Source organism: Poecilia formosa, unplaced genomic scaffold, assembly GCF_000485575.1.
Source record: "Poecilia formosa unplaced genomic scaffold, Poecilia_formosa-5.1.2 Scaffold2215, whole genome shotgun sequence".
NCBI lineage: Eukaryota > Metazoa > Chordata > Actinopteri > Cyprinodontiformes > Poeciliidae > Poecilia > Poecilia formosa.
In genome coordinates, this window is record NW_006802154.1 from 148,134 (window position 1) to 170,683 (window position 22,550).

At 37.5% G+C, this 22,550-nt stretch overlaps 5 protein-coding genes across 6 annotated transcripts; 3 read left to right on the forward strand and 2 right to left on the reverse strand.

Moving 5' to 3' along the window:
* The first annotated feature begins 363 nt into the window (after positions 1–363).
* On the forward strand, positions 364–3,706 carry LOC103133034 (securin-like). Of its 2 annotated transcripts, none has more exons than XM_007544792.2 (6): positions 364–487; positions 1,790–1,906; positions 1,988–2,124; positions 2,194–2,275; positions 2,422–2,577; positions 3,573–3,706. In XM_007544792.2, exons 2-6 carry the CDS (start codon positions 1,819–1,821, stop codon positions 3,647–3,649), a joined length of 540 nt encoding a protein of 179 aa, XP_007544854.1. In that variant the 5' UTR covers positions 364–487; positions 1,790–1,818; the 3' UTR covers positions 3,650–3,706. The 2 variants fall into 2 exon arrangements, with proteins under 2 accessions (XP_007544854.1, XP_007544853.1); XM_007544791.2 differs by having other exon boundaries at positions 365–487; positions 1,814–1,906.
* A 25-nt stretch (positions 3,707–3,731) lies between these two features.
* On the forward strand, positions 3,732–6,092 carry LOC103133035 (ankyrin repeat domain-containing protein SOWAHD-like). The gene is made up of 3 exons (XM_007544793.2): positions 3,732–3,981; positions 4,116–4,453; positions 5,037–6,092. Exons 2-3 carry the CDS (start codon positions 4,212–4,214, stop codon positions 5,701–5,703), a joined length of 909 nt encoding a protein of 302 aa, XP_007544855.1. The 5' UTR covers positions 3,732–3,981; positions 4,116–4,211; the 3' UTR covers positions 5,704–6,092.
* Positions 6,093–7,829: 1,737 nt separating this feature from the next.
* LOC103133036 (60S ribosomal protein L39) lies at positions 7,830–10,716 on the reverse strand. Its single transcript, XM_007544794.2, has 3 exons — positions 10,606–10,716; positions 10,230–10,333; positions 7,830–8,006 (listed from the first exon to the last, which is right to left on the reverse strand). The coding sequence occupies exons 1-3, from the start codon at positions 10,606–10,608 to the stop codon at positions 7,958–7,960; spliced, it is 156 nt and encodes a 51-aa protein (XP_007544856.1). The 5' UTR covers positions 10,609–10,716; the 3' UTR covers positions 7,830–7,957.
* Positions 10,717–12,815: 2,099 nt separating this feature from the next.
* On the reverse strand, positions 12,816–19,599 carry LOC103133037 (regulator of nonsense transcripts 3B-like). Its single transcript, XM_007544795.2, has 10 exons — positions 19,354–19,599; positions 19,038–19,144; positions 18,845–18,951; positions 18,662–18,760; positions 17,196–17,306; positions 17,066–17,109; positions 15,374–15,565; positions 15,139–15,296; positions 14,167–14,461; positions 12,816–13,638 (listed from the first exon to the last, which is right to left on the reverse strand). Exons 1-10 carry the CDS (start codon positions 19,462–19,464, stop codon positions 13,501–13,503), a joined length of 1,362 nt encoding a protein of 453 aa, XP_007544857.1. The 5' UTR covers positions 19,465–19,599; the 3' UTR covers positions 12,816–13,500.
* Positions 19,600–21,046: 1,447 nt separating this feature from the next.
* Positions 21,047–22,293, forward strand: LOC103133038 (NADH dehydrogenase [ubiquinone] 1 alpha subcomplex subunit 1-like). Its single transcript, XM_007544796.2, has 3 exons — positions 21,047–21,308; positions 21,387–21,476; positions 22,187–22,293. Exons 1-3 carry the CDS (start codon positions 21,207–21,209, stop codon positions 22,205–22,207), a joined length of 213 nt encoding a protein of 70 aa, XP_007544858.1. The 5' UTR covers positions 21,047–21,206; the 3' UTR covers positions 22,208–22,293.
* Positions 22,294–22,550: the final 257 nt, after the last annotated feature.

Here is a 22,550-nt window from a genome sequence, read left to right on the forward strand (position 1 = left end):
ACTCAAAATAGTTGCATAAGAATTCTGTATAATTGTAAGATTTGTCTATTTGCAATAAAGTTAATTGGAAAAAAACGTTTCAAACGGAAATTAGCAACAGCAAGTAGCCCTATTTCGAGAAAGCTGTTAAAATATAATTCTGTATGATTCCACAGAACATGAAGAACATGTTCATAGATGCACATATCGTACTCCTGTTCAGCGTAACTGGGACTGACACTAGTTGCCACAAATCACAAACTACAAATCAAATATCTTGCCATTCTGTTTTAGCTAGGTGAGCTAACTGATCATAGAAACAATAGAAACGCCTTTTTAGTCACGTGTCTGAGATCGACCAATAGGAAGAACGCATCGTATTTAAATGAAGCGGCGGCTGTTGGAAACGACACTACAGTTTTGTACCACAACAAACTGGCAACGAGGAGAGGACTAACGAAAAAGAAGGAAACACGAACAGCGTTTATTGAAACTCTGTGTCAGAAAGGTGGGTGAAACGTTTCGTTGTTCTTATTACTTTCTGCATAGTGTTCTTTTGAATTGCTTCAAGCTTGTAACCTGTCCGTTTAGTTATAAGTAATGTGAGCTAACACAAGCTAACGGTCATCTTGGTGTTGGTCAGCGGATAAATCAACAGACATTTTAACTGAAATAATTAGACTGGAATTATAAGTGTGATGCACGTAATCGATGTAAACATGTGTATTTGGACAAATAAGGCGGCGCTTATCAAGTTTTGCACTTTCAGTTGGGTAATTCTATATTCGGGTGCATCATGGCAACTTATAATTCATCTACTTTATCAGAAAACTTTAAATATTGCATAACTACCCTTAAACACCGAAGAAGCTGAGTGCTGTATTCAAGCATACTAATGAAAAATTCAGTAGGAGGAAAACCTGTAGAAAAATTACACTGCCAAAAGTACCAGTACCTGTTGGCAGGACCTAGGTAACACTTTTTGACCTCCCAGAAACTTCATCAGTCTTCAAAAGCTACTATTCTGCGACTTTTGGAAACGTCCCTTTTTCAACATACCCAATGACTGGCTGTTTACCAGGCTATTGCAGAGCTGAGTGACTGCTGATGAGGGAATTTGATTTGGGTGTGTTGACAGAACTTTACAAGTAAAAAGTTAATTTGCCATCTGGTATTTTTTTAAGTCAGAGTTCTGAATGTTTTAAAGTGTCAAAGATTTGCAGTCAAGTATCTTGGTTTAAGAGAAATGTCCTATTTTCTGGACTAAAAAGTAAGACATTAAATGTTGGTTTCAATTTAAGGATAAGTTTCCACCAAATAGAACTAGTTTCATATTAAACTCCATGGATTCAAGTGTTTGAATACGTTTAGTTGCTTGTGAACCATAATGGATGAAACTTCAATCAACTTTTTTTTTTTAAGGGACTCATTAAAAGATGATGTTGACTGGTGTCTAATTTTGTTAAAGTAATTTGAACTGCCTTGCTGCTGAAATGTGCTCTAAAAATAAACTTGACTAGCTGGACTAATACTTCCATTTTGTTTTGTGGAATTAAACAGATTAAATGTTTGGCCCCAGGATGTTTTCATTGGGGTAAAAATTGTTTCCAAGAGCCCTATTGCATATTCCCCCCATCCCCAAAGTAAAAATTACTATTTGGGGGTGGGGGAGCCTTTTCTGTGACCTTAAGCTCAGCTTTACACCTTGCTGCATTAACTTGGAGCTGTTCTTGCGGGAGGAGCGTATTGGCGGTCTGACAATCCTTGACCTTTTTAATCTTAAAAATAACCTTCTTGTAATTTTCTGCAGAAACTAATGCATAACTGTTTCCAGATACAATGGAGGGTATAATCTTTGCAGAGCAGGAAAATGCACAACTTCATGGATCCTCGCAGAATTTGCGCCGGCGACTTAAATCTGTTCCAGGTATTCAACTTTTTTTTTCTTTTTCTCCATCCATCAACCCTTGGTTTGCAAGAATACACTAACTTTTGTTTCCACAACCAGAGAAACTAAAGTCTCCTATGTTGGCCAAAACGATGGTCACACCGCTCTCATCTGGCCGCAAGGCTTTTGGTGTGGTGGGCAACAGGATTTCAACACCAGCTGTCAAAACGCAGGAGAAGAAACTCGCTAAACCACAGGTTGGAGGTCTAACTTCAGTTTTTCTTTTCTTTAAATCAGTGTTTACGAGCTCCTTTTGTTCCCACTAGGAAACAAAAGCGATGCCAGCTACTCAGACCAAAGCGGAAGAATATCCAGAAGTTGAGCAGTTTATCCCTTATGACCCATTAGGTAAACCAATCAATATCTCCACTTAACACTGCCAAATAATTAGGAATTACTTTTAAGTCTTGCAGGCAAATGGTCCTTCATTCTAGAGTTCATCGTTTTAGCTGAAGCACTTGACAGCAATGTTTTATTGAATTGCTTTATTTCAGAGTTTCAGAGGTACAGTGTACCTGAAGAGCTGATTCCTCTTGGCTGCATGGCTCTGTCTGGGTTGGCTTGCTTTCCACACAGATGCCCTGATCTGGATGAGGAAAAGATAGAAGAGCTCCAATACCTTTCCCCTGTAGAAATGCCAGAGTGTCCAGGTATGAACTCATTGGTGGTAGATTTCTGAAGTGGATCACTATTGACGCATTTCAGATCGGTGGTCAAAATGTCTGACTCATAAACTTGCATTTCAGATGCTTTAGAGACATTGACTGTTTGAAAACTCCTCTAATTAAAATGTTTAACCTTGGATTACCATTTCCAGTTTGATATTGACATTTCTTAAGCCAGTTTTGTCACAGCACCTGAAAACAAAATTTACAAAGTGTGAAACGGTACAACATTTCACATAAAAATTTGAATCTTATGGAAAAATTAAGTAAAACCGTTTTAAAATGGCTAATGGTGTTTTATTGGAGCATCCTCCAATAAAAGATGCTGTATAAATCCTTAAACAGCTTTTTTAAAATTGGTTTTAAGCCTTTTTTGAAGGCTTAGCTGGTCATGTGGTGCAGTAGGTGGTGTAAATATAGAAAGTCACTTGATGATCAGGCTAGATGAAAGGCCGTGCTTTGGCAGGAAATGGTTTTTCCTTTTACAGATGATGGGAAAACTTGCACCATCTTGTTAAAAACATGGTGGCTTATATTGCATGCATGACTAATCATGCCTGGACTCTACGTGTTCTGCATTGAGCTCATTAATAACAAGCAGGTCACTGACTGAGTTTTCTTCAAATCAGGAGGAAAATGCAGTTGCAAAAACTCTGGCTAATTTACCAAACATTTAAATGATGACAATTATGCAGAACGTCCAGCTACATAACAGTTTTAAAGCTCTTGGTCATAGTCGGCATTTATGGTACCAGAGTTAACTCGGATGTTGCCAGAATGAAAATTTTATAAAATGTATTTCTAATCTGCTCAGACGGTGACTTGGTAAGGTAACTGTTGGGCTCAGATGTGTAATTTTGGACTCGATTTAAAAATAGGGTGACATTATTATAATGCATGCTTGCGTTTAAATTAATTATAGCCGTTTGAGTCTGGAGCACATGTTGGAGTATCATTAACCAGACTGTCCCTGTTTTCAGCTGACCTCACGGAGCTGACCGCTTTTCTTCAAACTATCGATGAGCTGACTGAACTTCCTTCAGAACCTGAGTTTTAACGCATTTATTAATGCTCTGTATTTTTCTTTGAATAAAGTTGTTTTACCATGTTCTCATTGGCTGCAGTTTTTTTTTGTTTTTCACTGAAAGTATCGGAATAAACAAAGTTACTTCCTGCTTTAAAGTCCACCCTGGTCACATGTGAGGGATTCTTGCTATTGGGTTTTGTCAGATTAGAATGAACTTTGTCTTTGTTCCTCTTTACAAAGGAAAGCAGGATCTCAGGTTTTGTTTCGTTATGAACCCTAAACTAAAAGTGCATCTTTTCATCTTGATTTATTAAAACGGACAAGGTCTTTTATGAACAAACTTGCGTTTGGTACCAGGACAGGTGAGTTAATACTAGTGTGTTTGACACTAAATGGCCCCTAGAAAGGGGAAGTGTTATGATTTTTGAAAACAAAACTTCCTTATGGGCATTTTCTGCCAACTTTTTTTAAATGCATTTTTTTTTTCTCGACACAGGAAATGAGGGAAATTATTGGCGTTTATTATCGGAGACATCTTCAGGGTGTAGTCTAAAAGGAAGTAGCCTGGGAGCTGCAGCGTAAGGCAAGCGGTATGCATTGCAGCGGATCGGAACCAGCTGCCCCCGATCGGACTCCCAGACAGGGCTCCATTGTGGAGCGGCTGTCTCGGTATGGCATGCAGGTCATGCCCGGAGCCTCCCCGCGTAGGTCGAGGCTGCAGAGGCAGCAAGAAGTAACCGACAGCTCCGCTCCGGAGGAGTCCGTCCCGCCGGTTCTGCGTAGAAAGTACATGAAGGAGCTTCTCCTGAGCCGGGCATCAAGCAGCGGAGTGGGGTACCCAAATTACATTTACTAAGCTTTTGAGAAAATGTGGTGCGCTGTACTTGAGTGATTTTAAGAAGTATCGCTATTCGAGCAAAATGTCTGGATTATCTATCCACTGAATGTATTAACCAGAAATTCACCAGACACAGACCTGCAGATTGTTAGTTTCGGACGTTTATACCAAAATTTCCACTTTCCTTTGTATTCATCTATGTAATTTTTAAATGAAATGCATTCCAAATTAACAAATACTTGTTTTAGTCGTGACTAAAACAAGTATTTGATATTTTTAACGTGAGTAAAAATATGAAGTGCTACTCTGAGTACCATTTTTTTGATACTCGGTCCACTGAGTTAACTTCACTGAATGAAAAAACATGAATTTTATTGAAAAACTGATTTAGAAAAAATTTTTGCTTAGTATGTGAATTGTCATTTTCGTCCTTAAAGTACCTAAATTTCCACGTAGCTTTCTATTTTGGTATGTCCTGGTTATGTTTTCTTCTAAATTTGTACTCGACTAATTTCTTGGATGATGTACTTGGTAGCGCTTGCTACTTTTACTCCAATATAATTTCTGGGTCGTCTGCAGCAGCGGGTTGCTGCAGAGCCTCTCCCCGGACCAGGAGGACTCGGACTGGGCTCTGTATCCCATGGAGCACGCCTGGATGCTCCTGGCGGTAGAGGGGAACTACGAAACCATCAAGGACTTCATCTCCGAGGACCCGCAGCTGCTGACCCGGCGGGACTTCATCAGCGGATACTCGGTGCTGCATTGGCTGGCCAAGCGGGGACAGGACGAGATCCTGCTGAAGCTGCTGCGGTTCGCGGAGCGTGCGGGCTTTGCGGTGAATGTGAACCTGCGGGGCAGCGGCGGGCTAACCCCCCTGCACGTTGCCAGCATGCAGGGCCAGTTCGCGGTAATCAAGCTGCTGGTCGGGGCTTTCGGCGCCAACGTGGACGCGATGGACTACAATGGGAAGCGGCCGTGGCAGTACCTGCGGGAGGACGCCCCGGTGGAGATGAAGGAGCTGCTGGGCACCTGGGACGAGGAGCACAGCTGCGGCTGTGCGCAAAACTTCAACAAGAACGTCAACAACAACTGCGCTGGCGCAGTGAGCGCGGCCGCATGCGATGAGGCGAATGGCGAAGAAACTGAAGAAGTGAGTTACTTTGACAGAGCCAAGAGAAGCAGCTGGAGGTTCGAGTCTCTAAGGAAGCTGAAATCCTCCTTTTCATTTGTTAGAAGCAAAACTTGAGATTATGGCGTACTTTAAAGGGGCAGTGTTCTGTAGAATCAACCTATTTTAAGGTTTACATCATGCTATAATGTTACTCCCTCATCAAAAACATACCTGGAGTGTTTCCTTCGATCTCCATGGCAACCACTCAGGTGTGGAAAACACCTGGGTGGACCTAGTCCCACCTTTGAGACGCAGCTCCACCTCATTTCCAAGTTTCTTTCTCCCAGAGCAAACTTCTATCAGTCGGCTCCTTCAGACTAGCCAGCAGCAATTAGCAACCACCTGGTAGAACTTATCTGCTGAGCTCGCTATATGAGCTATTTCTCAAATCAATGAAAAATGTTGGTAAAGGGGCAGTATGATGTAAAATCAATTCTGAACTTTATTTCATGTTCCCTCATCAAAAACAACTGGAGTGTTGCTTTGATCCTTTAATCTCCATGGCAACCATTTAGCTGCTCAAAACGCCTGGTTGGACTTAGCTCCGCCTTTGAAGACATAAATCCCCTTCAGAGCTGCAGGTTCCAAGCTTCCACCTCACAGAGTACTCCTCCCCACCCACCACTCCCTCACTCAGCTCCTTCAGACTAGCCAGCAGCAATTAGCAACCACCTGGTAGAACTCGTTATATGAGCTACTTCTCAGTGTGACGCTGGTAAAAATGTTGTTAGAGGGTTAGTAGAGGAGCCATATTGTGAGGACTTTCTGAAATCAGTTTTTTTTTTTTTAAAGAGACAGAGGCCCAATTTCAAGACGTTATTACAAGTCAAATAACTTGTCATTTGATTTATACATGATTTTTATAATTGAAGATAAGGCCATAATCAAAGAATAATGTCACCATGTGCCTGGAGAATACATATTGCCCCTTTAAAATGCATGTTTTGGTAATTACATCTCTTCAAACATGTAATTACCTTTTGGTGAAGTTTTTGTTTTTCCTTTAGCTTATAGAAAAAACAAATCAAGTTTTACATTTCTACCAATCCATTGTGTTTATGAACAAAAATCAAATGCATGTTTCTAATTACTGTCTGATTAGAAAATCCAATTACCAAATCATGCATGATGTGTACAGTCAACCAAAATTCACATTACGGATCTGCTTTTACAGTAAGTTGAAGGTGCTGTGACTTTGCTTCTAATTGTCCTTAAAATGTGAAGAACTATCTACAAACTTGCATGTTGGAACAATTTCACAATTTCCCTGCTGCTTTCTCAAACACTTTAAAAAAAGTGACAGACTTGCTCAATGACATTTCTTGGTCATGCCATTTAAAATCAGCAGGTTTTTATCAAAACAAAAATGGAAACAATTGTAAACATCCAAATGGATCTACTGGGTTTCTGTTGTTCCTCCACACTGAGCACTAACACTTTTTATCTGCTGCTAAATTAAGCCAATTGAATAACTGCTGTGTCAAATTTTAAATAAATGCAAACTTTAAAGAAATAGCAACTTGTTTCTTGTTTTGTTTTTTTATGGGTCTAAGTGTTAAAGTTACTTTAAACAAACTATACGAAATCACTGCAAAAACAAAATCTTACCAAGTATTTTTGGTCGAGTTTCTGGTGCAAATATCTTGGTACACTTGAAATGAGACTTAACAGCTGACAAACAGGAGCTTGTTTTAAAAAATGAAAATAAAAGTACTTGTAGATTATTTCACTGTTTGTAAATGAAATAAGCTGCCAATGGAACTTGAACTTTATCAATAAGAAATTAGACTGAAACTAAGATCTAATCTCTTGCTAAATTAGGTTCTCTTATTTCAAGAATACTAAGATATCTGTGCTATAAATGACTAACATTTAGTTCAAGTCGCTGCCATGTTGGGTAAAAACAGTTTCACCTTCTTTAAGTTATACTCCAACCAAATATGTAATGAAAGATTGATTCAAATGGGAATGTACTTAAGAACACTGTGACACTACAAAAGCTGCATCATGCAGTCAGTTACCTACAAAATATTTTTAAAATTATAATCTTTATCATCACAATTTGGCCACAAAATACCAGTTTTTAGTCCACATCGCCCACCTTTAAATGCAACTATTAAATCTCTTGCTCCTGTCACTTGGAATCCTTTTCCCTGCAAACTAACTTCTGATATAGTTAAGACAAAAAACCCCCAAACATCTGCATTTCAAATCTGACTTTTTATTGTCAAACACGAAGAAAGCCAGAGTATCTGTACAAAACGAACTCTGCTCCAGATGACGCAGCTCCCTCCAGACATCTGGAGGTCGGGACAAACGGCCTCCATGTTTACAGGCCGAGCTTCGTCCTCCTCCAGTGTCTCCTCTTGGAGTTGTACCTGAAAACAAGACAGAGGAAAAGTTCAGTTGAATATTTATACGTTCTTAGTGCTGCTTCAACTCCCCATAACATCATTACTATGTTATGAGAACATTATTAAAACATAAATAATTTGTCCTGCAGCTGCAGTTTCCTCATCACCAGAGCGGTGAGGAAGAGGAGGAGGAGCGCAGCAGGAGGAAGATGCTCTCAGCAGGGTTAATGACAGCACTCTACTGATGATGAGCGCTGCATTTGCAGACCTGCTTTAAGTTATAGACTCCATGTTTTCCTTCTATCCATTAGTCTGTCAGTTATCACTGAAACTTTAATATAAATAAATCAGGAAAACAGAAATGGAGACCAAAATTAAGACTAATGGTCAGCAAATGAGCAACATTGACTTTAAAAAAAACAAAAAAACCACTATTATAATTTGAGGTAAACACAAATCAAATAAGGACAACATGCATTCAGTGTTGCCAGTTTGGGAGAGTTTCTACACAATTGGGCTGATTTTGAACATTAAGCTGAAGGGGGGGGAAAGCTTTTGGGAGTATTGTTAAATTTTATGCTGCTTTTAATAGGTTTTAAAGTGTTCAGAATATATTTTTTAAACATCGTATGTGGCAGAAAAGCACAAAACGTTTAATAAAATACTGCATTATTGAACTTTTCTTATTAACCAGAATCTGTTGAATGTGACATCATCAATGATCATAATGGTCATTGGTTAAGCAAGAGTAACTATGTGGTGTTTTTGTAAAAGAAATTACTATTTAAAAGGTCACAGAGTCATGAAAACACAAGTCTCATTGTGTTCAGAGTCGAGTCCCAGTTGGATCTGGGTCTGGTCAGAATCTAATCTGATGCTCACAACATGAATGATGTCAGAGGTTGAGATTTGGGCTGTTTTTTCTTTTAGAGTTCAGTCGGGTTTTACATTGGTTTTTTGGGATGGAAGCTGTCAGATCTGGAAACCCCGCACACATTAATCACCAGGAGGTGAGCCGAGTGATAACTGGACTCCAGAAAGTTTTATTGGGCGTACACTTTTGAGAGATGCTAACCGACCAGATGCCGCTGGAGCGAGTCGTTTGAAAACAATAGGTCAGTTCTTCACATAGACTGCTGAACTTAGGTGTGTAAGCAAAGTTAATTTGATCAACTCTTTATGCAGTTTGAGTAACTTTTAGAAAAAATAAAAATAATGTCATTGCCATTCAATGTTTGTACAAATCTGCAACCAAAACCTAACTTTGCATGAATATGAAAAAAAGATTTAAAAAACTAAGTTATGCATCCCAAACTCTTCGCAAATGAATTGTATTTGTACTTTCGCTTTGCCTCTGGTAAATAGAAATGTTATTAATATCCTGCCAAATGTGTTTGAGATATTGTACACAAACAAGTCAGTATTTTGTTAAGTTATAACACTATATCAACATAATCAACATGTAAATTTGAATGAAGTCAAAGTAACTACCAAACGAACTTTAATATAAATTCATTTTCACAGTCAAAATTATCTTGGCGCTGCAGTTTAAGCTGACATCTTCCTTATCTCTGCTCTTACAGGAACAGAAAATCAGCCAAGAAAAATAACTGCAACTCCTGGATTGGCTCCTGCCTTTTAAATGCTAGCCAATAACATGTCACACAGCAACGCATGTAGATAAATTCAGCTTAAATTTCTTTTTTAATATTTCTCATAAGTTATATCAAAAGTACTACAAATATGCAAATTTGTCAAATAATTTAGTCATGTTCCACAGAAACTGTAACCAGAAATATGCAGGAGTCCACTGCATTTGGATTGTTTACTTTTGTAAAATATCTCTAGATTATGTGTTTTGTGAGCCATATTCTAATAACATAAACTGAATAAATTTATGTAAAGAATATGCTACTTAATCCAACACTGATACAGTTATACATTGAAAAGTTCTCATTTCATGGGTTCCTGTGATGACTGTTAAACATTTATGTCCACATTGCTGTAGTGAGCAACTTTTACACAGGCACAAGAATATTTAGCATCTATTAAAGCGGTTTGTGTAGATTATTTTCAGGTTGGAACACCATTAAAAATTCAATTTAGGCTGCTTTAAGCAGAGTATTTCTCCTTCAAATACTAGATCTAGTCGCATTAAACAATGCTGTAGATTAAACAATCCCTTTAGCTCTTTAGAGTAAAGTTTCATGTTTATAAAGCTGCAGCAACAGAAACATGAGAACTCACCTGATCTTGTTGCCAGTTTTCATTCTGATCCACTGAGGAATCGGCCGGTTCTGTTTCTGCTTCTTGGCCAGAAAGCGCTTGATCCTGAAAGTCTTGTGGGACGACTGGAAAATGTAACAGAACCCAGTCAGTAACATGTTTGTATCTAAAGTTTGTACTTCACGTCCTTATGATGAATTCGCTTCACAAAACCCAGAGAAAGTTCGGAGCTAGCATACCTAGCACCGTATCTCGGTTAATTTAACCATGTTATCTGCGTATTTTTCATCAAAATACGGACACTTTCTTTACCAATACAATATATATTATTCATTTCGGGTAACAGTTATGGATTAAAAGCTTTGTAAAGATGGATGTTTAATGATTTTATATTTACCATTTTCTCCACAATCCTTTCCCCACTATGGCGGTGGTCGAAGAGAAAGAAGGACGTGACGTAAGCAATTTTAAGCAGTGGGCCTCCTCGAAGCAGCGACACCAAGCGGCCACTGGAGGAAATGCAGGCAGTTTTTATGGCAATTCATAACTTTCGCTACAAATGACAAAAATCTGACTATTTTCAAAATGAAAAGGCAATTTATAAATGTTGACTATTGCATTTTTTACACTAATAGTCTTAGAAATATATTTCAGTGATGTTTTTTTTTCTTTTTTATGTAAAAGTTTCTTGATTTTCTTTACTTTAAAGCCTAAAAACAAGAACATAATTTTCTTTCATTAAGAGAAATGGAAAACAAAAATTGTATGGTAGGCTATTTTGTTTTGGGTACACCCTGGACAAGTCACCTGTCCTCCATGTGTACCATTTTATTTTCAAAACAAATTATAACATGACAGATTGGTCCATTAAACATGTTTTTACTTTTTTTTGCATCTCCACATAAGATAGGTTTCTTGATCAAATTTATTTCTTGAATGTTTATCAAAAATATTTAGATTCAGTTTTAGCTGCTCAAATGCAAAAAAGTAGTTTATTTAAAGAGTACAGATATTCTTAATCACTTGATATTAAAAATGTATATGTTGTTGAGTAATCAAGACATTAAACAGTTTTGTCCTTAAATTATTTCCTAATATATTTTTCTTAATATTCGTGCTTAGAAAATCAAAAGTTGAGATGGAAAACGGTGCAAAGTAAAAACAGAGACAGACTTCAGCAAGTATTTTTATTTCTAGGCAGAGATTGTGTAATTTTTGTTAGTATTGCCAGCAAATATTTGCTCCGATGTTTAACTCAGTTCACAAAAATTAATGTTTAAGTTGATTCTGAGTTAGAAAAGTGGGGGAAGGCCACATGTTGATCCCTCTGACTAAGAAGTCTTCATGCAAGCATAGATGTCACATGGCAGTATGGAGCCTTTATGGAGGATAAAGGAGGCTTTCTCCTCCTTTATCAGTTGAATAAAAATCCCAGAGCAAAAAGTAGTAGGTTATATTATTTAGCACAAACCACAAACCACAGTACGTCCAAAAAGTTCACACACCCGTGTTATAACGCAGGCCAGAATAAACCTTTTCCGAACTTTTTCCATCCTTAATGCAACATATATCTTGTACAATTCAAAAGAAAAACCTGAGGATGAACTAAAACTATGTTGAAAAGAATCTTCATCTGACAACAATTACAGTAAATCTGACTAATATGCAAAATCTTCAGCCTCCAAAAACCTCCAGGAAAAATGCCACAATTTAAAAGTGTCTATTTGGCACAAAACAACTCAGTACATCACCAAAAACACCATGCCTATGGTGAAACATGGTAGTGGCAGCATCAGGATGTGGGATTACAGTTTTGCTAAAGCAGATTAAATTATAAACAGACCCAAACTGCAATAAATTCTGGCACAAAACCTTCAGATATCAGCTCGGCAGCTGGAAAGGGATTTTATTTACCAACATTACAGTCAAGGCATCCGTACAGATGAACAAAAAACACTTCAGGGTGTGAAAATGTAAGCTTTGGAACGGCCTAATTAAAGGCCAAAATTAAATCTGACATCTTTATGGTCATCTGAAGAGCATTGTGGAGATCTGGAGGCAGAGTACGCAAATAAGCCAAGTCAAGATGTGGAAGGAGGATAAACTCTACAAAAAAACATAAAAGGAAGGCTGAAAATAAATCAGATGTTTCAACAAAGTACCGAGTTTAAAGCTGCAGTGTGTAACTTTTATAAAAAATATTTTTTATATATATATTTGTTAAAACTGTCTTCATGTTGTGACAGTTTGTTATGAGGCTGATAATCTGTGAAAAGATCAATTTCCTTCACCTCCTCTCTGAACTACTACAGCCATCTGAAGAAATGCAACAGTTTTGACAAAAATCAACCAATCAGAGCCAGGAGGAGGGTCCCGGCGCTGTCAGTCAACCTCAGGTACACGCTGCTAAATGTGATCATGCCGGAGAAATGACTCAAAAGTTACAGGGACACCATTTATCCGCCGTTACTGGTGGCCATGCTAATTAGCCTTAGCGTTCATGACTGATTGACAGCACTAAGACACGCCCCCTGGCTCTGATTGGTTGTTTCTAGTTAGCACTGGGAGAAGGCAAAGGAGCTCAAATTTCATAGATTATCTGTAGCACACCAAATTACCACGACATGGTGACAGTTTCAACAAATACATAAAAAAATATTATTTATAAAAGTTATTGTTGCAGCTTTAATAGTTGTTGGAGCTTTTTAATCTTGCATAGACTAGATTAGTATGACTGCTGTTGCACTATACAGGAAATATGTCACGTTAAAAATATAATAATATTTGTCATAACAGCCTGTAATTTCTCTCTGGGTGTGTGGACATCTGGGAACCACTGTAGTTTCTGCACATCAGTGGATTTTCTGTCTCTGCGTAGAGTGGGGTACAAGGTGTGAAAGTTAAGATCTAAAGCCTAGCGCTGACAGAAGAGATTAATTTTGCACATTCTGATCTAAATGAACGAGCTAACAGATGATTTCGGTGAAACGTTTTCCCTCAGGAACAACATTAACGACGTAAGGCCACTGTGAGATCTCATGGTCCCAGGGAAGCTTCGGCGTTACCCTCTGCGCCCTGCAGCTGCACCCTTACAAACCGTTGCCTCTCAGAACGAAAAAAAACAAACAAACAACCAAACAGGGTCTCAATGAGGCTCTGAGAGGCTCAAATCCCCGCCTCCACTGGGACTGGAGCTGCTGCAGCCCTCCCTGCCGTGTTAGCGCTGCGGCGCCACGCTGAGCCTCGCAGGCCTTTTCACCAAACTTTAAAAGCCCCAGGACCAGAAACCCGCTCAGTCCTCCTCTCTGTCGGCCGCCTTCTTGTTGTCGGCGTCGGGCTTCCTGTCGGCGGAGCCGGAGTCAGCGCCGCCTCCGGTGGTGCGGTTGCGGCTCCGGGCCCCCGGCTGGTACAGCTGAATGGCGGGCCGGTCCTGACACAGAGAAACAGAAATGCTTCATCACAAACTGCTGCCGGGTTGTTAAAGTCTGAGCAGCTTTTCACAACATTTGTCGGGTTTCGGAGGGAAATAGTTTCAAAATGTTCGTCATTGTGTTGCAATAATCAATTAATGAATTAAATCGCATGATAAATTAAAATTAATGCAATAATTTCCATTCTGATGAAAAATATTTGTTTACAAAGACTTCCTAATCCATTTTATTTGTCGTTTTGTTTATTTATTTTGGAAATTTAAAATGTCTTCCAGTTCCACTGTTAAATGTTCATTAGTATTTAAAGTATATTGATCTCTGATCATTTGTTCTTGCATTATATTACCTGAAAATTGTCTCAAAGCAACAATATTATCGTTTATCATAACAACTTCTGGGACAATTTATCACCTAGTAAAGTTAGTTATCATAACAGATCCTATTTTACGTTGCGTTTTGGCTGGAAACCTTCAGATCTGGCAACCCTGAAGAAGAAACAAGGCGCTCTGAAACCCGGCCGCTCCTACCTTATTACGGACTCGGTTTCTTTTACTGCTCTCCTCCTTCTTGTTCTCTCTGGTCGGTTTCTCCGTCTTCTCAGTGTCTGCAGAGTTCTCGCTCCTCCTCTTCTCCATCGCCTTCTCCTTTCTGATCTCCTCCTCTCGTTTTCTGGATGTGTTCTCTCCGTCCTGCTGCTCCCGCCGTCTCCGCCGCTCCTCGTCCTGCCGTCGGATGCGCTCCTTCTCCCTCAGCCGTCGCTCCCTTTCCTTCTCACGGTCCAAGTCGCGCTCCCTGAACTCCTTCCGCCCGTCTTCGTTCCCTCTGCCAAGTAAAAAAAAAAAAAAGAAACAACCACTTCCTGTTTTAGTTGCTGCAGTTTGAATTAGCGACGTTCGATAACACAGATTTCCCTTCCAATCCAATACCGAGTAAAACTGAAGCTGCGATTAGAAATACCGATCCGATGCTTTGTGCAAAAACAAGGGTTGCAATTCAAAGCTTGGCTTCATAAAAAGAACTCAATGTACTCCAACGCTTTGATTTTAAGATCATAAGTACATTGAGGTAACAGCTTCATTTACTAAAGCTGGGTTATTTTAACAACAGCAGAAAATCATACAAAATGTTTGAAAACGGTGTTACAAACTAAAAAGAAAATTAGTAAAGTAACAATCCTACTGAAATATTTTTTAGGAACTACTACAAAATGAAAGCTGAAAAATCTCCACTTCTTTTACGATCTGCCACTGGGCATTAAGAAAAAGTAGTTCCCTTCAGACCCGTTTCATTTACGCAACATCTCAGTAATTTAGTTACTTTCTGACATATCTTGTTCAGATACAGCATCTCAAATGACTGAAGTATTGAAAGTATTGATAATTGGATTTGGGAATCGATCTTAAAGCTTACAGGTATCAGAATCTTCAATATTTCAGTATCGATCCGCACATCACCAGTTTGAACTCAGCGAATTCAGAGAAACGAGTGAAGACACTGACTTTCTTTCTCGCTCCTCCTTGCTTTCAAAGTTCGGCCTCCTCCTGTGGTCGGCGCCGCCTGACGCTCTGTCCTCTCTGTGCGGCTTCTCTGGTTTCTTGAACTTCTCTTTGGGTTTCTCAGAATCGCCGTCATCGCTTTTGTCTGGCTTCTTCAGGAGCTGAAAGTAAAGAAAGTATAAAACACCCTGGAAATGACGCAGATTTAGAAACGGCTCTGACGCTCTGCAACACAAACCTTAATTTTTGGTTCTTCTTTAGTCTGGTCCTTGTCTTTGTTCTCCAAAGGTTTCTCCAGTCTCTTCATCTTCTCCACCTCTTTTCTCTTCCTCCGCTCCTCCTCCCTCCATTTGCGGCGCTCTTCGTCACGCAGACGCTTCCGCTCAAGCTCTCTCCTCCTTCTCTCCTCCTTCTTCTCCTCCCTCAGTCTCTGAACAGCAAGACATTAAGACAGGTGTTAACAAACCTAAACAAAATAACTTCTTCTAGCACACATGGACCATTTTTTATTTATTTCTTATCGACCATAACGGCTCATCGGTTGATTTTTTTGAGTTGATCCAATGAAATCTCTGTAAAAGATAAATTTCTCTGACAAAAACTTTCACTTTTATTTATTCGGTCAGTCATCTAATCATGTGTTATCCACACCAGGGCGATGAGAGCTTTGGGTTTTCATTAGAGTTTAGTTTTATTTCGTTGTGACTTTTTGTCTAATTGATTAGTTTTTGGAGTGCCTTTGCTAGTTTTTATTAGTTGATGTCAGTTAAATATCGTTTAGTTTCAGTTTAGTATTTATTAGTTGCAGTTGGTTCATCTTTAGTGCAGAATTCATAAAGGTCAAAGTATCGTATTCTGATTATGTTGCATCGATTGGGTAATGAATGCGCAACAGAAAATTACTTTTTTTCAATTATTGTTGCTGTTTATCGATTCATAAACACAAAAATGAAGAATGTTTTATCCTTAATTTCTGGATGTTTTAATTAGCTGTAAAAACATATAATATAGTTCCAGTTAGTTTCAGTTTTCCCCATTAAGTACCTTTATTTATTTATTTATTTATTTATGTATTCATTCATTTATTTATTTAAGGTAGCAGAAATGTTTTCTGAATGTTAGTTTTGGTTATACTTCGAAACAGAGCAACAATTTAAACAACTTGACAGAAAAGACCCAGGCAGAAGATCAAGGTTTTTCCCACATGTCAATTTAAATTAAATTATTATTAAATTAAATTATTACACCTTCATAAATCATTACAATATATATAAAACCTGAAACATATCACTTATTTTTTTAAAAGCACTAAACAGACACATAAAAGAAAAACAAAAATCCAAAAGCAAAACAGATACAACACAATTTGAAGTTATTTACTGGCAACCATTAAATATTTTCTTTCTTATAATTTTTTTAAACTCCACTTTTCATAATTTAACTCCAACAGCAGTCAAAGATTTTCTTTCTCTTTTTTAGCCTGTTTTGTAAATTTACAAACATGTTACGAATCATATTTGGATTCACAAAATGTATAAAAAATCTTCACACCCAGTAAACTTAAATTTGCTCCAAACATCAATTACATTATTTTGTAAAACATTATGAATTATGAAGTTCCATGACAGCAGATCTAATAAACAGTGGATTTGTTCAGATGGATTAAAGTCTATTAGTATTAAATTTGTTTAAAATAATTACTCTCTTCCTTGTCGGCTGCTGCTTTTTAATTTAACTTTTTGAAACAACAACATGTTATATAAATAATCAGAACAGTCTGGATTTATGCTTCACATTTATTAAATATTAGCTTTTTTCTGCTTAATAAACACATTAATCATTTGTAAACTATATTTAGCTCATCTCTGTTTGTTATTAAAATGTACTTGATGATCTGAAACATATTTTCAGAGCACTGTGTTAAGTTTACCTGTTTATTCTTCAGGAAGTCCAGAAGAGGAGTTGTTCTTTTGGCTAGACAGAGAAAAATCCTCTTAAATGATTGTATTTTTTAATGTGCTGCTGCCATATTTACAGTGAAGCAGCGAATGTAAACAAACCTTCAAGTTCCTTCGATCTTGCCTCGATCTCCTCCAGCAGAGTCTCGGGTGTGGAGGCCAGCTTCTCTTCATCTCCATTGTAATATTCAAGAAACCTTTTATAATCAGGATCTAAAAGGAAATTTAAATAATAAAAATAAGCAAAACCACAGTAAAAAAAAAAAAAAAACAGGAGGTAAGAAAAGAAAATAACTCTTGAAAGCTAAATGTAAAAAATGAGTGGCATCATCAGGTTTCTATAATGACCATTATTTGCTATTTCTGTGCAAACTCTTTGGGAGTTCTGCCAGGAAAATCTGCTTTCTGTCCAACCATCACAAACGTAAAATTTACTGAGATTTTAACTGTGTTTTTAAAGGTAGCCTCCGAGTTGGTCTGGTGAGAAACGAAGGATGCTTATGTGAAAGACCGTTACATGCCTGCTGTAAAGAAAGGTGGAGGATTTGTCATGCTGTGGGACTCTTAAAATCTGACTCTTCAAAATAACAACTGATTTGACAGAAAACAAATTTTTGCTGATTCTTTTGAGAAGTAAAAACAGAAAATTTTAGACTATTTTCACACATTTACAAGAAACAAATTGGGATAATCTCAGATGATGAATTTACAGAATGTTTATTTTTCTACAATTTTCCATGATTAAAGGGATAAATTTACAATATTGAAACCAGGATATTCAAAGTCAGACATTTCTAAGAAAAGAACTCTTGAATTTATTAGAAAAGTCTCAGAAATTACAAAAGAAAATGTCAAATATCTCATAAAATTGAGGTGGCAAAGGTAGAGGGTGACTATTTTCCAAAACATAAGCATTACATCCAAGCTCTTATCCAGTATCAGAAAGACCGTAATTTCTTTCAAGCAAATCTACAACTTTTCAAAACCAGAGATGTAGAAATCACACGTCTACAAGTTTTTCCTTGTAGATATGTGAAATTAATCTAAAAAAATGTAGAGTTTTTTTGGCATAATTTTACTCTGAACCACTTTTTTCCCTTTTCATTTATCCACATTGGCCCTAATACTCCATCACAGATTTAATCTTACATTTTTATAAATATATTTAAAATTGTGTTCCAACAAAAACACTAAATTTCCAGACATTACATAGTCTGGAAAGTGTAATTGGTTTTTAACTTTCTATCTTAATTACAAAAAGCTTTTAAGACTGTAGTTATGATATATACATGATTATGGCTAAAGGGTTGTACCTGCTGAACATTAATCTAATTAAAAACAACAGAAATTGTCAAAACTATTCAAACTTTACTGCAACTGGAATCATTGAAATATTATTTGCTTTTTGTTTGTTTTTTCTGTAACATTTTAATTTGTATATGTGAACCCCAGGGTTACTTTATAGAGGAAAGAATCTGATCATAATAAATTGTGGTGCTCCTAAGCCTGGGTAAATTAAATTTGCATAATCATTAACAGATCAGATTAGAAAAGTGTAAAAATTTCACCTTCAGCAATTGTTCCACATTTTGAGTCCTTCTTCTTATTTCTTTTCTTGGCGGTTTTCTGGAAAGGTGCAAACTCCACAATGGCAGGATACTCCTGTCCTATTAAAAAACACAGATAGACAAAAATGAGGCATAGCCTCCACTCTTTCATAAACTTTCTCAACTAATTTTTCCCAGCGTTACCTCTGTTATCTATGAACACATATCCATCAAATCGATCCCTGAAGAGAACGATGTCCTCCTGGTTTTTGAAACTGATGTAAGCCCTTGCGAAGAGATGTGGGAAAAGGCTGAAGAAAAAAAAAAGATGTTTAGTAAAATAAACAAGTTATTGTACATTTTTATGACCAGAGGAGGCTTTTCCAGGAGGAAGTACCTGGTGTCGTTGGAGAAAAACTCCATGTAGTCCACTTCTGGAAGAGGTTGCAGCTGCTCCTCCAGCTCCTCTTTAGTCAAACTCGGAGGTAATCTTCTGATCACAATCTAGAACATTTTAGTTTGAATGCAACTGATCATGAACTTCATAATTAAACATAAACTGCTGTAGAGTAGAACTTATTATCCTATTTAAAATGTTCACATTTTATCCAGATATAAAAACACATGATAAACATCACAGTGCTATTTTTTTAAACTATTGAAGCGCTAAACCGACTGCTTGTAGCAACAATAGCTCTGTTAGCAACTTCTACCTTTGTCATGGCCTCCTTCTTCTCCTTACACTTCTCCGTCTTCTCTCCATCTTCACATTTTATTTCCACTCTTTTCTCTTTCGGTCGAGTGTTTTCTTTGTCTTCCTTCATAGTTGAAAGGTTACAGTGTTTATTTTCATCTCAGCCAACAGATTTGTTTACTTTTTTCCAAGTTAGCCAGCCTGTAGCAACCGACCTGACCAACTTCCTCTCTAACGGCTAAGCTTGCGATTAAACGTCACCGCCACCAGGGGGAGCTAAAGAGAAAACACTTTATTTCACAAATCTTCTTTCTCCCATTTGTTTCCTATTATTTTAACTCCAGTTTTTCTTTTAGTTGAATTTTGTAGAAAAAATACACAAATTTGAGCAGTTTCCGCTTTAATGTACTTTCTAAATAAAAGCCCAACAAGAGTAAATGAGTGTGTGAAGCGTTTTTATTTGATGTAGACATGTGCCTTATATACCAAAACAAAAATATATCAACTTATAAATTAACCCAAATTATTTTAAATTTATTTTCATGTTTTGTCTGTGTGGGACAAAACATGTCCCACACCGATCCTCCTGACTACCAGTAGTTCAAATTTGTCCTCTGCAGAGGATATTTCTAAACTTGAATATCTCCCACCCACTGTATACTACTGAATGAATTCCTTTAGGTATCTAGAGAGGACATTTAGGGCTTTTCAATGATACCAAATGTGAAGAGGTGGGACTTTTGTACCTTCCTTTTCTTCATTCAGAAAAATTGCATACATCAGTACAAGCAAATTTTATGGGAAGAGAAAAACTAAGTGCATAAAACTTTTTATTGTGCAAATTTTAGTTTAAAATTTTGTTGGCATATTCTAAATAAATCTCTTAGCAGCATATTAAAACATTCTATGAATTATTTTTGACTGTATTTTATCGTAGTATTTAAAGTTGAAAAATTGTCCTCTGTAGTGGACATTTGTAATTATTTTTCTGTTTTGCTCTGTATCCATCCATCCATCCATCCATCCATCCTTTTTCTGCACACCCTTGTCCTTAGTGGGGCCGGGAGGTGCTGGTGCCTATCTCCAGTCGTTCCGGGCGAGAGGCTGGGTCACCCTGGACAGGTCCCCAGTCTGTCGCTGGGCAACACAGAGACAGACAACCATGCACACACACTCACACCTAGGGCCAATTTAGAGAGGCCAATTAACCTGACAGTCATGTTTTTGGACTGTGGGAGGAAGCCGGAGTACCCAGAGAGAACCCACCATGCACAGGCAGAACATGCAAACTCTATGCAGAAAGACCCCGGGCTGGGAATCGAACCCAGAACCTTCTTACTAGGCAGCAGTGCTCAATTTTGTCAATGTGAAATTCATTTTTATGTTGATGTATGGATATTTTCTTTGGTACAAACTGGTTGTCATCAAGGTTTAATTTCAAATGCATGGTATTCCGATGTCCACTGTCGTGAACATATGATATCTCAAAAATAAAAACTTTTTTTTCCCAAAAAATGTTTTCAGTATTCTAATTACCTTACAAAGATTGTGGAATTAAAAAAATGGTGACTGGACAATTTTTTTTTTCCTTGTAGTCAGGAGGATAGAGCGTCCCACACTCCATTCCAGTAGGTGGCGGTAACGCACTTTTAAACGTTGTTTGACAACGGTCATGAAAAAGAAGATTCTTGATGCTTTAATTTTGAAAAGTTCATACCGGAAATCATTCCTTCTGGTTACGGAAGTCGGAGCAGAGCGGTCGACATTTTGTTAGCAGCGTTAGCATAATAGACAGATTTTCTTGATATTTTTGGAGGACAACGCTTGTTCTTGCTGCTTCTTCTTTGTTTCTGGTTGTTGAAGTAACGGAAGATGTGGTATGAAATCCTCCCCGCCTTCGGCCTCATGACAGCCTGCATGATTATTCCGGGCATTTTGACCACACACATTCATAAGTTCACCAACGGAGGAAAGGTGACTGTCAGATGCTGCTGTCTGGCTGCTAATATCTGCTTTAATATGTGTGACTGCAACTGTTTTATCCCCGTACAGGAGAAAAGGATCGCCCGGAATCCATGGCAGTGGTATCTGATGGAAAGGGACAAGAGAGTGTCGGGGACGAATCAGTATTTTAACTCCAAGGTGAATCCATTTTAAATAATTAAAAAACGGCAGCAAAACGAATGGTTTCGGTTATTTACATGCTTTTATTTTCTGGTAAAAATGTTTGGAGAAAGTCCCATCAGCTATACAAAGAATTAGCAGCTAACAGTTGGAACCAGCTATTTTCAATATTTGCATACACTATTTAAAATGACAATGCTTATCAGGCAATGTAATGGAATACCTTGTGTTGAAACTCTGGGTGTATTTAAGACTTTTTAGGACCTAAATTTGGGGTGAGTTTCTTTTAAAACTTGTAAACCTGGACAGTTTTATTGCTATTTGGCATTTATTACATGTTACTTTACCTCCAGTTCTGCATCAATGCTTATCAGTCAAATATAACCAAAGGTACACCATTAGTGAAATAATTACTTATGGGGAAAAATCCTCAGTGACCAGTGTTGCTGTTTTTTATTGGATTAATCAACTGAGCTCTAACTTTTAGATTTTACAAACTAAAATAACTTAAGTTTCTTTTTTTTGTACAAATCTTTACATTTGGCAAATTCTACAACATATCACCTACAATTGGAGTTGGAGAGAATTAACTGAAATGTTTTCACTTAAAAGCTTAGGTTCAGGGAGATCCAAGATGATGTGGAGATTTTATGTGTTTTAAGTCAAACCTGTAGTTTTCCTATAAATATGACTAAAACTGGAGCTCAATAACATTTCTGTCTTTGCAGGGACTCGAGAACATCAAGTAATGGAAGATTAAGAGCAGAAATGTCCATGTTGTAAATTAAATATGTCTTTTAAAAATCAGTTGTGATTAAACTGTTCCTCACTAGAAGTGTTTTGGGTTGTTTTTTTTTTTAAACAAGATTTAGTACGAGTTTTACATGGCTTCTATTTTAATGATTAGCATTTTAAATAGATTTTTAAAGGCATTTACTTGACGCCTACATAACTACAAAATACTTAAAGTATTGTATTTGATCATTTCCACTCTACTGATTTGTAGAAACACATTTGCTCTTTTATGTATATCTTTTGTTGATATTAAGTGTACAAAAAAAGGTTAAAGGTGAACATGTGGTTTGCAGTTAT